At 38.5% G+C, this 15,965-nt stretch overlaps 1 protein-coding gene across 4 annotated transcripts in view; it reads right to left on the reverse strand.

Annotated features, from left to right (window-relative positions):
* The window catches only part of COL12A1 (collagen type XII alpha 1 chain), a 112,727-nt gene that overhangs the window by 66,919 nt on the left and 29,843 nt on the right, over positions 1-15,965 (reverse strand). For 3 of the 4 annotated variants that reach the window (XM_032484479.1, XM_032484477.1, XM_032484476.1), the window contains exons 14-20: positions 10,846-11,118; positions 4,883-5,149; positions 4,229-4,421; positions 3,025-3,146; positions 954-1,103; positions 753-872; positions 494-658 (exon numbers count right to left, since the gene is read on the reverse strand). In XM_032484479.1, coding sequence (XP_032340370.1) covers positions 494-658; positions 753-872; positions 954-1,103; positions 3,025-3,146; positions 4,229-4,421; positions 4,883-5,149; positions 10,846-11,118 — 1,290 coding nt within the window. The remainder of the gene's footprint in view (positions 1-493; positions 659-752; positions 873-953; positions 1,104-3,024; positions 3,147-4,228; positions 4,422-4,882; positions 5,150-10,845; positions 11,119-15,965) is intronic. The other variant, XM_032484480.1, reaches the window with a different exon arrangement.

Genomic DNA, 15,965 nt, shown 5'->3' on the forward strand with positions numbered 1-15,965 from the left:
CTCAATAATCAAATGCTTACATATCTTTAGTTATAAAACATAGTTATAAAAAATAATACAATGATTACATATCTCTAGAAACAAAAAACAGTATTAACCGAAGGCTATTTTGTTTAGATTCTCCTAAGTGCTTCTAGCACCAATTGCCCACCAAAAAGTGTCTCTTCAGTGTTTTTTCTGGAAAGTAAAATAACAGATATCAAAAATAAGCATGGTGCTGTAGAAAATCAAATGGAAATTTTCCTGAATCTTATTAATAGTACATTTGTCCTCTTGATCCACAACTCTCTTCCAAGAAGCCACAGAGTTTCAGCCCGTTACAAGGAAAAAGAAGAAAATGAATTAACTTCCTGGCACAGCATTTTGATAAATTATGTAATAGGGAAAATGTGTTTGCTTGTTTGTCCATGCTTCAGAAAATATTTTTAACTGTAAAACCATCTTCAGCACACTGGCAAGCCCTGGGGACATAGCTTGTCTTTTCAGTGCTTACCTATAGCAAACAGCTCCACGCCTTCATCCTTGAGTTTCTTTGACGGGGCCTCAACGTCATCTTGGGATTTTCCATCAGTGATGAGAACACCAATTTTTCGAGCTCGAGGTCTCATGCCAGCTTGAGTCTTGAAGCTCTGTTGGCGAATGAAGTTCAAAGCCATGCCTAGTGGGATTTTTAGAAGAGAATCCATCATTATTCAGGCACAAGCTTTGACCAAAAACAAGAGCTCAAAGCACGCCAGGCCACTTTGTCTCACCTGTGAGGGTATTGCCTCCTTTGTAAGGTAAGTTCGCCACAGCTTGCAACAAGCTCTTCTTGTCTCTGTGAGCATTTAACTGCCACTCTGTTCTGGGGTCCCCACTATACTGAGCAAGGGCTAAAATGACACCATAGGCATTAGCGTATATCAAGCAGCATAATGGAAACGTCTAAATGTCTTCAATATTGTCAGACCTACCAATCTGCACTCTTTTGGGGCCAATCTCAAAGACTTCCACAATGCGAGAAATGAAACTCCGCACAGTTCTAAAGTTTGCCCGGCCGATGCTCCACGATCCGTCCACTAGCAACACGATGTCTGCTTCAGCCCTGGTTAGACACTCCATCCCTGACGTGGCAATCATGAGACAGCACAGAGTCAGGAGCAAGTCCTCTGCAGGGTGACTTCCTAGCCACGCCTCTGCCAACCCCGGGCACTCAGTGTTGCTAACTGTCTCAGCTCTGAAGCTTAGCTAGGTGATTTGGGGTTTAAAATACATCCCTATGACGTATTAACCTCAAATGAGAGTCACAGGAATCATCAATTCCTCCAATAATTATTTCAGTGGAAAAGCTTTCCTTCTTCATTGACTGTATGTTTTGGCCACAACTGTTTAGAACATGGAAACTGCCTTTGTAAATTGGAATGAGCTCACAAATTCAAAAGCGGATACATGTTAAGTTGGAATGTGCAGCCATCTAACTACAAGGCAATAATAATTTTAATAAAACTTTTAATATGATCTAAAGATTAGATGTTGCTTTTTGTCTATTTTTTTAAAAACATACTTTTCCTTTTTATGCTGCTGTCTGTTTTTTTCATATTGATTTTTATTTTGGGGGAGAGTAATTAGGTTTATTTACTTATTTGTTTTATTATTAATGGAGGCACTGGGGGTTGAACCCAGAACCTTGTGCATGCTTTACCTCTCAGCTATACCCTCTCCCTGCATTTTTCTCAACATTCAACAGTTATCAGCAGACAAGTATGAGATGAACTGTCAAAATGCATAAGCTGTAAAGATTTCAATGAGCCACAAGAATCCTTTAAATTAATGAAAGTTCCCAGTTAAGTATTACATATCTTATGAAGGATTAGGCATATAACTCTTAAAATTAGACTTTATGAAGTAAAAATATATTGTTTAAAAACCTGATAGCTATTACGTTGTTCGGTTATTCATTACTTAACTTAATCATTTACTGTGTATAACAATCAGGTAAATACAGATGGTGAAGTCTGCACATTTAAAAAATCAAGAGAGAAAGGAGATAATCTAGAAAAAGGATGCAAACAAATTGAGAGCTACAGAGACAACGAGCACAAACACTGATACAGAGCTAGGGGGCTTTGGAAAGAGAATTATCCCAATATCCTCAGTGCACAAGCTACAAAATAAAAATATAAGTCAGTTAATAACATCATAGAAAAAACAACAGCACATTCAAGCAAAACAACAAGAGTTGAAACTTTCATTTATTTCATCCACATTTTCAAATGCTCTCTTTTCCAGGAGCTTATGTTACCAGCTATGAATTTTTTAACTTCTTGCCATTTAGCATCTGATCTTTATATTACAAAAAAAAAAAAAAAAGAAAGAAAGAAAGAAAGAAAGAAAGAAAACCTCACTGAGAAAATTTCAGTGATGCTCATCACACTACAAGGGTGTCACTCGTGTACTGGATGGTACATGAGGAGTGAGGCTTCCCAAATACAACTCCAAGCACCTAAACCTTTCTACGTCTGCTCCAGCTCTGCCCACATCTACTCTTTTTTAGCAAATGATGGAAAATATTTAGAAGGAAACTCTATCCACCTCTCCCACCTCTAAGACCGTTCAAAACTAGCTTCATGTATTTCAAAGCTGTAATCGTGGCACAAGCAGAAAAGTCGGAGCTGCCGACCTATTTCTGTAACCCAAGGCTGCCCGCTCAGCCCAAGTAAATCATTTCTAATCACTTTAACAAAATAAAACTGCCTTTCACTACAAAGAGAGAAAATGTACATTATCTACCAATTGTAAAAACTCATCTTTAAATCATACAGTACTAAGTAACTAATGCAATGCTGACAAAGCCTTAAAAAAATGTCGGCAAAAGTATGCTTAGCTGGCTGTTTGAACAAATGTTTAAGTATATAAATTATTTAAATAAATCTTAGTGTAAAACTTTAATAGTTGATTTTCATTGTATAGTTAACCTAACAATTCACAGTTGAAAAAGCTTTGTAATACTGAGTTTTCCTAGGGGATTGCAACTCAGTTTCTTACCAGAGGATAAAACTGGCATTACAGTTGTGTCAGAAAGGGTGGTCATCTCTTGCCCAACGAGTGGTGAACTTTCTCCTCCATCAAACATTCCAAAAACGTTTACTTTATAGGTGGTGCCTGCCCTGAAACGTTAAAATACATAGTCTGTATGTGTAACAGGCTTGAGCGGAAGCATTTTCTTTTCGTTTCGTTAAAAACATTCATTGTGATTTACAAACTTTCACTCGGAGGAAGTTATAATACAAAACATTGCAAGGGAAGAAAAATAATTTCCATCACATTCCAGTTTAAGTTTACACTGTGAGGTGTCAAGGGAAACTAGCCTGCAGGCATTCAGAGAAGCCCAGGGGTCACAGCCCCGATCCCTGTCTCGCCTTTCCATCAGATGCAGAATCCCCAGCTGGCACTGGGCACGTCAGGGGAGCAGCAGGCTGGCACTCTTACTGCTTCAAGAAATGGGCTCTAACAAAACAATGCTTGTGTAGTTGCCCGGGAACATAAAGCACGCATCACAGTGCCTGGCCCACTAGAGGCTCGATAAATTCCATCCTCCCTATTCTGATTAAAGGAAGCAGCGAGCATTTACATGAAATTTATGAGATTTCAATATTGTTGAATGAATGGCTGAAGCAGACAAACTTTGCACCAGGCAGGGCACAGCAGTCCACTCTTTTTACCATAGTGAATGTAGGGTGCCGTTCAAACGTGAACCTCCTTGTTTCCCACTGCACAGCCTGAAGTGAGACCCGGCATCAGCACCCCCCCCATCCTGCCAGCTGACACGGAGCACAAAGGCCTGCCTGCTCTCTCTCACGGCCCACCCTGGCGTCTCAGCGTCAGTCACCTGGGCCTTTCCAGAAGGCACAGGAAGCCCCATGTTCCCACAGGAGGGCTGGGGACAAGCTGCTTTTGGTGAAACTGTGCAATATGGATGTTAACTTTTTAAAAGCAAGGCGTTACAGAAAAAATACCATTCCTGATCACTTAACAACAAAAATCATTAAAACATTACAATTGCTCAGGCCTGAATTCGTCTCTGAACCTGAACCTCAACTTCAGCAACACCAAGGATGAGAAAGCAACTCTGGCTGATTTTAAATAATTGAAGGGCAAACAGACACATAAGTGATCATTTGTGGAAGGCCTGCTAATTTACATCAGTTATTCAGTCTTTTAACAAAAATTGAATAAACTGCAATCCTACCTAAGTTCCTCCAAAACAACCGTGTTGTCGTATGGTCCAACCACTAGCTCCCCCAGCCTTCTGTCATCCCCCGTGGGGTGGAAGGTGACTTTGTAACCCTTCACTTCCCCGGGCGCGGGCTCCCAGGTCACCCGGAAGCTTGACATGGTCGGGTCAGATGTTTTGAGGTTTCTGGGTGACTTAAACCGAGAAGCTGTAAAGATAATAATATTTTCAAATATTGTTCATAAGTCTAGGCTTTGGGATTTTTTTATTAGCCCCTATAATAATAAGTTGGATTCAAAATATCTAAGTGATCTACACAAGAATCATCACAAAATGCTTCAAAACATATATTTATAAAAAGGGTTAAGTCAGAAAGCACAAGCTATCACACCCAATAAAAATCATCACAAGTGAGTTCTGCCCAAGTGGAAGTGTACACGGTACTCACAGTTCAGAAGGCTAGCTTAGCACGAGGACATTGATATGTAGAATCATTTTACCAGGAACTAGATTGGTAAAAACCAGGTGCTATTTAGGCATCCTATCTAACCACTATAATGTAATTCATTGCAGAATCGGTTTCGGACACTTACAAATGAACCAGATGTATTAAAATCTCCCGTTAAGATACTACACACTTTCCCAAAAAAATCTGTTATCATTTTGTACCTGTTGTGCCTGATCCTTGCCTCAGCTTCCCCTCGCCTGTCTTGTAAACGGGCAGAACTGTGATGTCATACGTGGTCTGGGGCTGGAGCCGCTTTAACACTGTGGAGGTGACTGTGGGTGGCACTTTGGCCACCATTTGTCTCCCGCCCCCACGGGGCCGATACACAACACGGTAGTTGGCAACTTTCCCAGGTGCTGGTTTCCAGGTGACTCTCATTGTGTTTTCTGTTTCTTCATCCACTTTCAAGGTTTTTGCATCTTCCGATACTGTGAAATAAAAGGAAGATTACAATGTTATACCACGCTGAAAATGTTTATGCCCACCGACACATTTATGTGAAAAGACGCTATCTGGTTTCTTAAATAGGTACACAGTTCTGTTACTTAGCCTTGTGATCTCTCATAAGTTCAGGATGGCATGTGAGCCTCATCTCAGTGAGGTCACAGTAAGATGTTTTCTCTTTATCTGGCTAATAACTGAAAAATGGAAGTTCTTATTGCAAGGATTTCCTATTTGCATTCCAGAGACTTTAGTAAAGTAAACATCCATTTCCAGAGATGAGCTTTTAGAATTTTTATTATATTTCCATCTGTAAAGAATTCCTAAAGCAATCACACTGTGGGGAATACTAAAAATTATGAATATAGGGTCAGAAATATTACTCGAGTCTTTTCAGAAAAAGGTACAATGAATAAATGACTAGTCGGAGTGTCTGTAGTTAACACTATCCTTTCTGTTGTCATGTAGCACTATCAACACAGAGGAACAGGAAACTCTGACACAGAAAAATGTCTCAAGGGATCTGGAGATAAATTGGTATATGCCGAGTGGATTTAGGAAGCACTATATGGAAAAAGTGTTTGATACAAACATATTATTATTACAAACATATTATGCAAACATATTATTTGTTAAATTTTCTTTTAATAACTATATCAGAAACAGGTCTCCAAGTCCACAAATACCCAACAGATCCCTTTTTTTCATACATAATTAGAGCTTACAAGCAGAATCATTTCATTCAGTTCAGTCATCTCAGCATTCAAAGGTCATAAGCATCTTCTACTGGGAGAGACTAAGCTGAAGGAAACTCTGGGAAGAACTTTTCTTGATTCTAAAAGAAATTTTTGTGCTCTAACTGGCAAGGACCACTTGAAACAACTAAAAAGAATCCTGAAAAAATTTCTATATATATATATGTGTGTGTGTGTGTGTGTGTGTATACATACAAATATATATGAACATTTTTCAGACATTGGACATTAGGCAGGACAGGACTGTGACCCCTGAGCAATGAGAAACAAATGAGAATGAGTTTGACCACTGCCCTGACTCGCTGCTTGGAGAGCGTTCCCAGCCCCAGTACGGGAAGGGAGAACTCAGATGTAGCCTGGTGGTCTCCCTTAATTGAGGAGGTGGTTTTGTGAGTCTGTGGAGTCCAAGGCACCTAGAACTCACAGAGCAAAGTCCTGCAGAGAAGATGGTGTTACTGAGAAAAAGTTCCAAACACCTGCAAAAGAGTCCTCCTTGAGTCTTCAACCCAGTACTAATCAGGGCATAGGAATGAAGAAACTACTGAAAACCAAAGAAAGAACCGTCTAAAATGAGCAGAAGGAACAATTCCTGGAGCTCATGCAGGGCCAGAAATGTTCGCCCTCGCCAGAGTACAAAACCTCAAAATCTCCAGAACGTTAATATAAAGTACTAGGGAGGTTATTGCCCCAGGAGGGGAGCAAAATGAGCCCTAAACTAAAGGTTTCTCTGGTCTAGCGCTAGCAGAGTTTAAAAGAAAGCTTCAAAAATATCAAACTGTTTCCAACTGAGTTAACTGCATCCCAGAACAAAGCTTAAGGGTATTGATTAAGAACATAAAAACAGCTGGCACCCAATAGAGTAAAATTCATATTGTTTGACTGCTAATAAGTTACCAGGAACACAAAGAAAGAAAAAAAAAATAGGACCCATATTGTGGACTGAATGATTGTGTCTCCCCAAAATTCATATGCTAAAGCTTTAACCTCTATTGTGATAATATTTGGACCTTTGGGGAGGTAATTAGTATTAAATGAGGTCCGAAAGGTAGAGCCTTCATCTGATGCACATGGAATCCTTATAAAAGATGAGGAGACATTAGAGAACTTGTGTGCATGTGCTCTCCCTTCTTCCCTCCCTCCCTCCCTATCCCCACCCCTCTCCACGTGCACAGACTAAGGAAACGCCATGTGAAACCAAATTCTGCCAGAACTTTAATCTGGACTTCTCAGACTGTGAGAAAATAAATTTCTTTTTTTTAAGCCACCCAGTCAACATTATTTTATTAGGGCCATTAGAGCTGACTAAGATACTCATAATAAGAAGAAAAATCAATCAATAGAAACAGAACTAAAAACAAACCAGTGGGGGAAGCGGGTGAGAAAGGATAAATAGGGAGTTTGAGATCTGCAGATACTAATTACTACATATAAATAGATAAACAACAAGTTTATACTGTACAGCAGAGGGAACTATATTCAATGTCTTGTACTGGCCTATAATGAAAGAGAATATGAAAACGAACATGTATGTATATGGATGACTGAACTATTATGCTGTACATCAGACATTCACACAACATTGTAAACTGACTTTAATTCAATTTAACAAAAGAAAGAAAGACCCAGTGGGGTGTTTTCTGTGGACCTACATCGTTCAAAATGCCTCATAGGGTAACCTATTTGGATTATTATCATTACCAATTGTCACAAATATTGAATAAGCTAACGTGTTTCTAACACTTTTCTAGAAAGCGTTGCGCTAAAATATGTCATCTGGCCTCTTGTTTCTATCTCTTAAACTTCTGTTCAGTGTATAATAGGGAAGAACCTTTGTATTCTAAGTTGATCACTAAAGGGATATTGCCTATAAGTTTAAATCACACATAATGGCCCATCTCTGGGAACCCCACCTCCCAGACAAAGAGCATTAAGCTAAAAGACTTTAATTTAGCTCACAGGAAACATCCTAACCAGGCCCACCTATGAATGACTCTGCAGGAAGGAAGAAATGAACACATCCCCTCTGGAACCTGATGGAAACCAAAAAAATGTTTGACTTTACTTCCTCCCTTTTTAGTATAAAAGAAACTTGAATTCTAACTCACGAAAGATGGTTCTTTGGGACACTGGTCCACCATCTTCTGTGTCTGCTAGCTTTCTGAATAAAGTTGCTATTCCTTGCCCTAACAACTCATCTTTCAATTTATTGGCCTGTCGTGTGGTGAGCAGTACGAACTTGGACTTGGTAACGAGTGGAATGATACATCTCTTTCTCATGCAAAATTCTCAAACCAATTTCACACAATTCAGAATGCAGAAAAATGGACATACAAATCTTAGGAGTGTTAGTCTAAAAAGAAAGCTATGTTCCCAAAAAAACAGGATCCCAAGCTTAAATATGTTAATAACAGTCAAATATTGTACCTCACACCTTGAAATGCTTCAAGGTTCTAAATTATATTCCTGCCTTTTAATTAACTCTTTAAAATAAAGGAATTGAAGTTAAATAAGGTACAAATGTATCTCATACTAGTTTTAATGGGGAATTTTGGATTTTAGGGAGGAAAAAAAAAAAAGCCTTGTTGGCTTCCCATAAGTAAAAAGCAAGATTTTTCAGTTCATTCTTAGGTATTGACAGGCTGTAAAATGCTGTAACACTCACATTCTAAACCCTTTCATGTTTTAGTCACTCACAAGATACTTTTTGACATCCACTGTACCTCTGCTAAACCAGCAGCCATAAACGGGAAGGCCAAGAGAAAGTTTCCCATTTGTTGGCTTTTCAGCCACAATTTGTGGTTTTCATTGTAAACAGTCTGCATACCATGTCTCTGAGTTGCAGGTGAGGGCAGGAAAAATTTCATGAAAATACTTCCAAAATGTCCCCTTGGAAGTTTATAAGGGACTCTAAGAGCATGACCTAGTGACTCTGCCCAGTTATCCACACCATTTAGGATCCATCCATCACCCAAATACACCACATCTGACTCAGATTTCTCAAAGCACTTTCTAAACTACTTTACTTCCCACAAAGAGAGCAAAGCAAAACACAGCAACAAAACCGTAGTAGAACAAAGAAAGGTTCCTGTCTTCTCTCTTATTTGCTTAGCTGTTTGAATAGTTTGCATACACTCTAAAAAAAAATGTAACTTTCATTCCTGTCTACTCCATTCATAGTTCAAAAGAGACCTTTCTGTTCACTCACCTTTAAATCAATCAATTAGCCAAGAAACACTGAAAATTTCTTAGGTGCTCAGCTTCTTAGAGATGAAAGTTTATTTAGGATTTCTGCTAACATACTTGTTTCTGGCTAAAACATATCTTTCATGGAGATTTTTAATGCCAAATTAATATCTGAAGATTCAATCTTCTCAGAAGAAGAAATGATGGAGAATTTTTGAAAAAGTTTCCCTCTAAATACAAATATTTTTATAATTTCTCAGTCACATGAGTTGTATTTTCACTCCTACAAATAAATGTAGCTATATACGGCATATGTGGCCTAAATTTATAACATGTCTTCTCTTTACAACAAATGAATTTCTGCCAGAAATAGAGATGAATTTCTGCAGGATCCTTAAACCATATCAGTCATTATATTCAGACACAAGATTTCATTCACTACCATGAAAATCAATAATGTGGATATCTGAGAAATATGCTTTTTCATATATTTAAATCTCCTATAAGAAATTGCTTTGTTTTAATCTGGTTAATTCTGACACAAATTTAAGCTCAGACATATCCAACTGAGTCTGCCAGTGATTAAAAAAAGATGAATTCTTCAGGGAACTCAGACCAAAAGATTTTAATTTGGACAACTCAAAATCAGGATACAGAACTTAAGTAAAATTGTTGATGGCACTTCCCTCTCTCCTCCTTTGGCAGAAAAATTACTCAGTTGCTCCACTTCTTTCTAAAAAAGGAAATGCAAGAATGCCCCAATCTTTCCCCTTTTCCTAAAATCCTCCCAAAACAAAAGGAATAAACTTCTTTCCTATAAATTCTTGGAAATGCCCATACTTAACAAATTACTTTTTAGGAAAAAGAATTAGGAAATACCAGCACATCTTTCATTAGCCATCTGATAATAAATGACAATAGGTCATTCAAAATTTTTCATAAGAAAGAATATTAATGAGAGTAAGGTAAACCCTAGCCACCAGAAAATTAAGCAGGTTTGATTTAGTCTTACCAATAAACATAGTAAAAATAATCTAGAATGAGTCTTGGGTGTGTAATAATCATAATGTCCACAGCCATGTCATTTATCAATCTCCTCTAGGGAGCTGGGCGTTATGCTTGTTGCTTCACCCACTTTTATTCCATTCACTCCTCAAGACAATCTGAGGCTGCCTTCTATACATTCAAAAACTGAGGCTCAAAGAACCTTAAATAACTTGCTCAAGGTCATTAACGTGCCTGAATTCTCTTTGCCTTCATAGCTTCTGATCTTTTTACTACTGGAGTTTCTTATCTAGTTGATCATTTCACCAGAAAACAAAAAGAGAGAGAGAGAGACAAACACAGTTCACCCTTGACCAACACCGGTTTGAACTGCATGGATCCACTTATATGCAGGGTTTTTTCAATAGCAAATATGACAGTAGAACAGGACCCAAGGTTGGTTTCACACTGGGATGCAGAGGAACCTCGGATAAGGAGGGCTGAATATAAATTAAACTCAGATTAACCCCCACATTGTTCAAGGGTCAACTGTATAGCTAGTTGGAAGAAATTCAGTATTTCAAAATTTGATATAATTTTAGATATGAAACGAACCTGAATTTAAACCACATTCATTAAAGGTCCTAATTTTTCAGTCCCCATTTATCATATAAACAGAAAAACTGCAAGAGGTTATCACCAGCTGACAGCTATTAGGTAGGACCAACACATGCCCCAGACACACTCGGAATGTTACCTACATTCAGTTGTGGCTTCTCCCCTTAAAGGTTCTCCTTCTCCGCTACTGTAAGTTGCAAATATTGAAACTCTGTATTTGGTCTCTGGCTGCAGATTTTCTATCACAGTATGAATTGCATCTCCAGGAAGATTCTTCTCTCCAGCCTCAACATCATCATAAAGCGATTTCCATGAGACCCTGTAACCTCGAACCATTCCTGGAGCAGATGTCCAATAAGCCCCAATGGATGTGTCAGTGATATCTTTAGTAATCAAATCCTGAGGTGAACCACGCTCTGGAATAGAAATTAAAGGGGGATCATTTTTTTAACGTCTGCTAGCATGTAAATACACCTTCATCCCGGTAGACATCTTGACTTGCTGGACTCAAACTCAATTATGTCTAAAGTTGTCTATGTCTTCTTTCTGAGCTGTCTGTCCTCTTCTGTCAGCAGAACACACTGATGGGATTAAACTGTAGAGTTATATCTGATTTCTGTCTGTCACCCCAGCCTCTATATATCCAGTCAGATTGTATGTCCTTCAGGATAAGAATGACATCCAATTATGAAGTACATGCATTAAAAACATTTCCAGAGGAAAAAAGTGCATCTAAATCCCCAAATTTTACAGTTCAGTTCACCTTATGATAGCCCACTGCTCACAAAGATCCTTATTTCTTTACCATCATCTTTTCCTCTTATCTTATTCAAATAAGCTCAGTTTCAAGGTACCATTTACAAAACTTCAACAGTCTCATATTACTTGCAAATCTTAATACCAACAATCTTTTTTGGGTGGAGACTCTATTTGCTTATGTAGTTAAAAAAAGCAGAAGCACAAACTTTTAAGTATAGTTTAACCCTAATGAAACTAAAAACCACCCATTCTTCTGGAAAACCTAAAAGTGATTAGTCATCAAAATAAAACATACCACTTGTTCTAGCTGATCAAAAATGTCTGCTACTAAACTTTGGCTCTCTCATTCAAAAATAAAAACACAACCCAAATGGAAAAATACGGAAACCTCAACTTAATAGGTGTCACAGATGTCTACAAATAAAACCCTAACTTTCCATAATTTACATGTAATATACAGGTCACTTTATACTGGCTAACTTTACTAGAGTTTATGCCACAGTATGACATAAATATAAAATTATCTGCTTCTACAGCTTACATTTTACCAATAATTGTTGAGTATTCCAGAAAATGATATATAATGCTACTACAAGAATGTTGAAGGCTATTATTTTTCCAAAATCAAAGAATAAAAATGAATATCTTAAAAATAATCACAATTATTCAAATTTCAGTCCATCAAGTAAAGAGAACAATAAATGAAAAAGAAATCTGAGTGGACAAAAAACCTATCATATATGGTAGAATTTAGAGGGAAAAATAAATAAAATAGGAGCTGGGCATCCTACCAGACTCCAAGCCCAAATGGAAAATTCTAACTCCATTATAAATAACTTTAACTGCTGACAAGACATCTCATCTCTGGAGGGAAATTAGTTACATATTTCACGGCAACCAAGAATATTTATTTTCAAGAACATACTGACTTTTTTTCTGTACTTGAGGCTAATCCTCATTTGAAGATCTTCTTTAATTGTATTTGCTACTTAAAGGGTCACACATCTTTACATATCGTCTACTTACAGGAATATAAACAAACAGTTTGTATATTTGGTTGGGTTGGGTTGGGTTGTTTTTTGGTTTTTTTATTTTGCTGTGATCACTATCCCAACTACTGGTCTCTGAGTTTTAAATCTACAGCACATGTTTCCTTTGCTTTGATATACACTACATCTTTTTTTCATATGTGCCTCTTCTCTTAAATTTCCTAAACTGCAGTTATCAACAGCTGTTCTGAAAGAGTACTTGAAGGTAATTTTGAATTTAAATGAGCTAAAACTGCATTAATAACATATCCAAAAAGTCCAAGACAAATAAAATTAGCTAGAACATGGGAATTATCTTCAAATTAACACAGGAGCAATTTACAAAGAGTAAATTTCATTTTCTCCTTTTTCCCAAAGGTTGTGCTTCTCAGCCTGTTTTTCTCCCTACTTTCTACGGCATTGAATTTGCGACATTGTTTATTTCCATGACAACAGACATCAAGCTCACAAACACAGGCTAATGATTTCACTGTGAGAAAATAATAGGAAGGGAATTGTGGTTAAACAAAAAACACATTCACAAAGACACTCTGGGCTACAAACAAAAGAAGCCTCTATCACTAGACATGTATTTCCATGAATTTCAATCAACTATGTTAACACTCTCACCACCTGGAAATCTAGAACAAAAAGTCAGTAAAATTGCCATAAAGACCTTTGCAAGGTTCGTCAAGGTCCTGGAAATAATCTGCAAAAGCACTCTTTAAGATTCAAATAAAATAATAACTAAAAAACTTTTCTGAGTTCTGACGACACTAATTCAAGTGAACAATGAGTAAATTCTCAATTACGGGAAAAAAATCCTCAAAAAATTATAGTTTCTGCCTGGTGCATAAAGGCATTGTTTGCAGGCACTGGCTTAGCAACATTCCACGTTCATGACAAAGAAACGTGGAATCCAAAGAAAGGGAAAAGATACCTCAATTCAGAAGCCAAGATTGAAAAGATAAAGTGCTTCCATGGGTTCCCTGTATGTCAGTCAGTCAGTTAGATAAAAATAACCCTAAATGTTAAGTTTATACTGTTGTCAACCACATTGATAAACTCTTTTTCTCCAAAAAGCAGGAGAGTTGGGTTTTCAAGTCGTTGCATTACATCCAAGAATCTTGAAAATATGGTATACTCCTGACAAGTCTATTTTATCAGATCTATAACCCTTAAAGGTTTTAAAAATGGAAGCTTGGCTTGGCCAGATGTTAATTGCCCAAAAAAAGAAGCAATTGGGTTGCATCTTGTGATATAAGTGGCAGGCTGCCAAGTGGCCAAGCTGGTCTGGGGACTAGGTGTGCAACCAGCTAAGCAAGCTGTCACCTCCTGGGGCCCTGAGGTCCTCAGCAGCAAAATAACTAGACTGGACCCCATCAGATACACAAATCACCCAGACAGCGAACAACTCGGCCATGCCCACATCCATTAAATTAGAATATCTGGAGATGATGCTTGAGCAATGGTGCTTTCCAAAAATGTTTCAAGTCTCCTCTGTGATCCTAATTCCTCCACACTCCCTTCTCTCTGCTGCTCCTCTCGGAGGCCTGGGGGACACTGATTTGGAATTTATGTTTGGTCAGTGTGGGAAGAAACCCTCACGCCTGCTTTCATTCTGAATGGGAGCTAGGTGAAGTGAAATAAAGACTGGTGTGGTGGAAGCAAAACTAGTCAAAACCGACAGACACAGTGACGCTGTGTAGGATGGCTTGATGGCTTATACACTGTGTGCGTCTATGGCCACACACAACATCACACTTAAGGTAGCGGTGTGACCCCAAGGCTGACCCTTGGAGAACTGAGAAGTTGACTGCAACTTCTCATATCCTTTCCATCCCATAATGTGTGTAGGAGATGTTCACCACTCTCTCCCCTCCTCCATCCTGTCTCAAGAGGAAACGGCTCTTAACACGTGCTTCTTAGTCAAGAGTTGATCACATTTTCCTACGACTGAGGTTTGACCCAAGCCAGGTGTTTGCTTTGGTTTAATCTGTTGAATTGGACATTTTGCCCTCAGACTAAGGAACTTCAGACATCAGTAACTACAGAAAGAGATTATTTGGCTTGGTTCGGTTAGACTGGGGTTGGGGGAGAGTCTATTTTTAGCAAACCTAGGAAGGAAGAGGAAAGAGGGCAATAAGTGTGATGTCAAGTCAGGGAAGATGTAGCCCAGGGGTAGAGCACATGCCTGGCACGCGTGAGGTCCTGGGTTCAGTCCTCAGTACCTCCATTAAAAAAATAAATAAATAAACCTAGTTACCTGGCCCCCAAAAAACTAAAAATTAAGAATGATGTCAGAAGGCCAGTCTAAAGCCTCTCTCCAGCAAAGATGACTGTTCTTCGAAAGGGAAAGACGCAGAAGCCATGGCAGTGAATGGAAGCCAAGTCCGGTAGGCTTCGTGCCACTTTGTCTCCACTTTTCCTCAAGCCTGGAGCCCCCTCTGCTCTCGCAAAGGCTCCCCTCACCTGGAGTTCCCCCTCTCCCTCTCCCCCAAGACTTACAAATGTCTGTTTTATGACGTTTGGGTTTGTTCACATTTTTCACCTAAGGGACACTTGTCTTCAATAATATTTGATCTCATGGTACTTGTTTTCTGCTGTTCTGGACCATACGCCTGTGCTTTGTGTATTACTTTGACCTCTGATAATAGAATTTCTGGCAGTCGTTTCAAACAAGTCATCTTCTGTAATGACAGCAGGCCTTCATCTCTATTCCTCTGATCCCTTCTCAATAGTTTTCCCTTCTATTCTGTTCTCCCCAGAATAGTACCAGGAGAGGTACAAGGAATGAGGCTTTTCAGTCAGAAATTAAAACCAACAAAATTCTTCAGGTTTTGAAATGTGGATACTCAGTATCTGATCTGATTATAAAACATCTTCACATATATTCAAAGGGCCTCACTTCTGGGGCCTGCTGGCACGTGTCCCTTTGCTGCCACTGTGGAAGTAACTTAGGCAGGTGCATTTCTCATGATCTAAACATCCACAAGAGGTTGAGTCTACTTTTTCCACATACAAGGCCAAAGAGCTAAGGCCTCATTTAAGTAACTTTCCGACATTTCCTTAGCCCTTTTCCATTTGCTTTCTGAAAAGCAAATCATCCAATTCAAATCTAATTATGACACAAATTAGCCAATGATGATAACTGAAAAATTAATCATTAGGAAATGAAACTGTATTTCATCTTATAGATTGTTCCAGCCAGCTTTCATTGAGTTTCACATACCACTTTCAAAAATAGAAGTTAAATTGAAAATGTAACGTAAACCCTCTTCTAAATCAATTTGTCTTTTCCGTTAGAGCACAACTCAAAAGTTATCCAATTTTCCACAGTAGAATACAGAAGATCTGCTCTGGATAATGTTCATGTGGAAACACACTTGATTTATAACCAACGACCTGGAGTCACTATGCCAAGGGACAAAGTTCACTACTGATAGGTTAACTTCAGCACTTTAAGCAATACACAG

The sequence above is a fragment of the Camelus ferus genome, chromosome 8, assembly GCF_009834535.1.
Source record: "Camelus ferus isolate YT-003-E chromosome 8, BCGSAC_Cfer_1.0, whole genome shotgun sequence".
Taxonomy (NCBI): domain Eukaryota; kingdom Metazoa; phylum Chordata; class Mammalia; order Artiodactyla; family Camelidae; genus Camelus; species Camelus ferus.